The 4,171-nt window shown below is 31.9% G+C and overlaps 1 protein-coding gene across 1 annotated transcript in view; it reads left to right on the top strand.

Moving 5' to 3' along the window:
• The window catches only part of LOC111398187, a 7,730-nt gene extending 3,559 nt beyond the window's left edge, over positions 1 to 4,171 (top strand). The window contains exon 3 of the mRNA XM_023025121.1: positions 4,081 to 4,171. Coding sequence (XP_022880889.1) covers positions 4,081 to 4,171 — 91 coding nt within the window. The remainder of the gene's footprint in view (positions 1 to 4,080) is intronic.

Below are 4,171 nucleotides of genomic sequence, written 5' to 3'. Positions count from 1 at the left end.
TTTTTTTTTTTTTTTTCATTTGAAAAATAAAAATCCTTCTCATTGGATGATCAAGATACTTCTCAAAAATCAGAATATGGTTAATCAAGTACAATAAATTGGATCGAATTTTGCATTTTTTTTTCTTTTGCAATACATTGATGTGACATGAGCATAAAACTGCGATATTTTTATACTCAGTTAAAACTTCTCCAAAGAAATAGAGAAAAATAGCTTATAATATCAAATTGTATCTATTAAGAGTGGCCAAGGGACTCTATCTCTTCATTTGATATCACAAGCTAACTGAAAATTGTATTTGTGGTTGTAACTTAAATAAAGGCTCAACAATTTTGTTAGGACACAAAGGATTTTGTTTGGTTTCTCATAAAGACAATCACATTTATATGCAAATTCTGTTAGATTTTCAATTTTAGATTAGGACTCTTCATGTACAAATTGCAAAATATCATCATCATCATCATCATTTCCTAAATGTGGTCCTTCATTAAAGATAAGTTTTTCACGCCTTCAAGAATTGCTTGGCTTTTCACTAGTCAACAATGGAATTGTTTTTGCTACCACTTTCCACAATCTAAAGGTTCCTTCATTAGCTTTTGTAGCTTTTGTAAATCAAGCATAAACATTGATGCAAGAGTTTTCGTCAATGTGCCGATCACGTCACAAAGTGTCTTACGCCAATGGCAACCTAGTTGGATTAGGTGTAAGAATTGTGAACGTGTGAAGTCTTTCATAAAAAATGAATATTTTGCTACAAGTGCGGTAGTGTGTCTTCCTCTTGACACTTTAAATAGTCCACGTTTTAATCTCTTGTGTTTAGGAGAGCTATGTCTCAATATTTAAATCTCTAAGATTTAAAAGATGCAAATCACATATGAAGCATTTACTCTAGCAGTAGCCTGTGCTCATCCGAATTCCTGGATCCACCACCGATCAGGTGTAATGTTACGTGATCTCTCAATTCAATGCTGTTAACTCTTGTCCATTATGGACTTTTACCAAATTCCGATTGTGCCTTTGTGAGAATTCAGTAGAAATGTAAGTTTCGATTCTAAAAGTTCAATTTGGATGAATAAAGGTCCGAGGGGCTGTAGAAACTCTTGTAAGCACCTTTAACTCCCATCGAAAATGCAAAAGGACTGGAAATTGATGTTCAACTACCTTTACTGAGTAGTAGGAATGTCAACAAGCCAAAACTCGAGGCTTGGGCTCGGCTTGAGCAAAATCAAATGAGCTTTTTTCGAGCTCGAGCCGAGTTGAGCAAAAACTCGACCGAAAAAACAAGGCTCGGCTTGAACTTTAAGCTCGGGCCTTGTCGAGCCGAGCCGAGCCGAGCTCGAGCCTGGCCGGCTCGATTTTTTTTATTTATTATTATTATACAAGATTACGAATCTAACATTTTCTTAAAAAAATTAAAAATTGCATAATTTATTTGAGTTACAAATCAAATAAAAATTACACCTTATAAAATTGCATTACAAATTAAATAAAAATTACAACTTACAACCCTCCTCCTTTTTTCGGGCTTGGGACCAACTACTTGACGTAGGCGTAGTTAAAATTGTACATGAATAAAATATTTCGTGTACAATTTTTCTTGAAACAAATAAATTTAAAAATTACATATTGTTTTGAAATAAATTATTTTAAAAACTTACAACATTTTATTTTTGGATCTGTTGCAACTCTTCGGCCAGTATACTGTCAACATGTTTTTAAACACGTAATTCTGCATATTCCCAATCCTTCAAGCATATTAAAGCTTTCAATATATTTTCTTTTAGTTTTGAACATTCGTCTGATAAAATTCGACCACCTAAACTAAATTCAGCCTCTGATACTACCGTAGACACTGGAGGTGTTAGTAGATCACATGCAATTTTTGATACAATTAGATACTGTCTTTCATTACACCTTCGCCAATTTAGAAAACTAAATTCCTGTAATTCTTTTTCAGGTAACAAACTACGAACGTCCATGCACATATACCTAGCTAACTCGGAGGGAATTTCAAAATTTGTATTACCGACATTTATTGCTCTAGACATTGATAAACTAGAACTAAACGAGGGAACACTTGTATTGCTTTCCAAAAAATTCCATAAATTATCTGAATTTGTTGAAATATTTCTTGAAAAAAAAATTTGGGAAGTAGAACTACACTGGCCTTCTTTATCAGTATAATAATTATACATTTCAGATAACGTAGATTCTATATTCACATGTGATAATTTCACATTCATGAAATTTGAAATCCCCCTTTACAGTGGCTATTGTGCCATTCAATTTAAGTCGAAGGTCCATTGCTAAAGCTAAAATAAATAAAGAGGGTAATTCTTTCCAATATTTACGAAATTTTAACTCCATAGAGCAAACTAAATCAGAAAAGGGCAAATTCCTATATTTATGAAATGTTTGTGAAATGTAAAAAAAATGTTGTAAAATAAGTGAAGATGTTGGGTAATAAACTCTGCTACATTCTTGTGTAGCATCAAAAAAAGATTTTAAAAATTTTTTCATGTGAAATGCAAGAGACCATTCCCAATCTTCTAAATTATGTTCATGTCCGTATATATGCCTATCATTATAATATAATGAAATCACTTTATCGTAATTTTCACACGAATGTAACATAAGATATGTAGAGTTCCATCTATATATTACATCGGTGGCAAATGATTTCTCCTATAAAATAATTTTTCCTGTAAGTCATACCCTACACACAAACTGTTAAATGCTTGTTTTCTTACTAGTGACACAAATACGGTAATAAAATTTATTGCTTATCTAATTTTATCTAGAGGAGAACTTATATATTTTAATCCGGCTTTTACAATTAAATTGATAATATGGCATACACAACGTTGATGAAAAATAAAGTTCCAAATGTAGGGTTAAAATCATTAAAAAATCTTTTGATAACACCTTTGTTTATACTAGCATTATCAAAAGTAAAATTTTGAATCATATTTTGCATACCGTATTCTGTATGATATTTTTTAAAATCATGTATATGTTAGTAGCATTATGAGGATATTCTACACATCTAAATGCAATAATCTTTTTATGTAAAAGCTACAAGTGATTAATATAATGAGAAGTAGCAGCAATATAACCTTTTCTATTACCACCGGTCTATAAATCAGATATAAATGATATAACACTATTAAAAGTTTTTAGATTTTCAATAGCAACTTGTTTTCTTTTGTTACATAATTTTATAGTATCTGAACGAAGAGTCTTTCTACAATAAGAAGAATATCTGGTTTGGAGATATTTCTGCACGAGCCGGATAAAGTGTACTGAGTCTATCATCGTAAGCGGCATCTCTGCTGTAGCAACGGATGCAGTCATTCCTTCACGAAATCTTTCCTGTGAATATACATAGGTGGAAAGAATAGAACAAGAACCGCCAAACACTAGTTCGGTCTATTTTGAGTCGAAATCGACTGGTTTCACCTTGCAACTCCTTAATATGTGTCTATTCAAATGTGTTGTGCTCGAACTGGGCTTCCAACTAAGTTCTTTGCCACAATAATTGCAATATACTTTCCAAATATCCACTCCATTTTCAACACCAACTTTTTTACGTGTCATATGTTGCCAACAATCCGATGATTCTCTTTTTGACATTTTAATCTCGAGTACTTCTTCCTCTTCAATATTCTCCAAATCAATTGGAACATTTCGAGGTGCATCGTCGTAACCGGAGTACTCGAACTACCTTTACACTGATTAAACTCATCACTAGTAAAATCCATCTATAACTAGTATAGTATAAAATACAGAGTATTAGAGTATGAGAGTGAAAGAAATTAAATATGAGATTGAGAACAAAGAAATTTTAGTTGAAATTTGAATCTATAATACTGCAAGTTAAAATTGATTGAAACAAATTGGTTTGAAACTTAAAAATTTACCCCGTATTTATAGTCAAAAAAATCTATTTTACCTCCAAATTTGAAATTCAAATTTGAATTTGAAATATAAGCCTCGTAAATTGAATTGTAAAACACAGAAGAAAATCAAAAAATTCATTTGTTTAATTAAGTAGGCTGCCTTAGCTGTCTATAACGACAGTTATAATAGCTACCTTAAGGTAACAGCTATCTGCTACCTTAAGGCAGCATCAGCTGCCGTTATAGGCAGCTATAGCTATAAAGCTGCCTGA

The sequence above is a fragment of the Olea europaea genome, chromosome 8, assembly GCF_002742605.1.
Source record: "Olea europaea var. sylvestris chromosome 8, O_europaea_v1, whole genome shotgun sequence".
NCBI classification, from domain to species: domain Eukaryota; kingdom Viridiplantae; phylum Streptophyta; class Magnoliopsida; order Lamiales; family Oleaceae; genus Olea; species Olea europaea.
The sequence above is the reverse complement of the archived record's forward strand: the minus strand, read 5'-3'. Positions and strand labels throughout refer to the sequence as shown.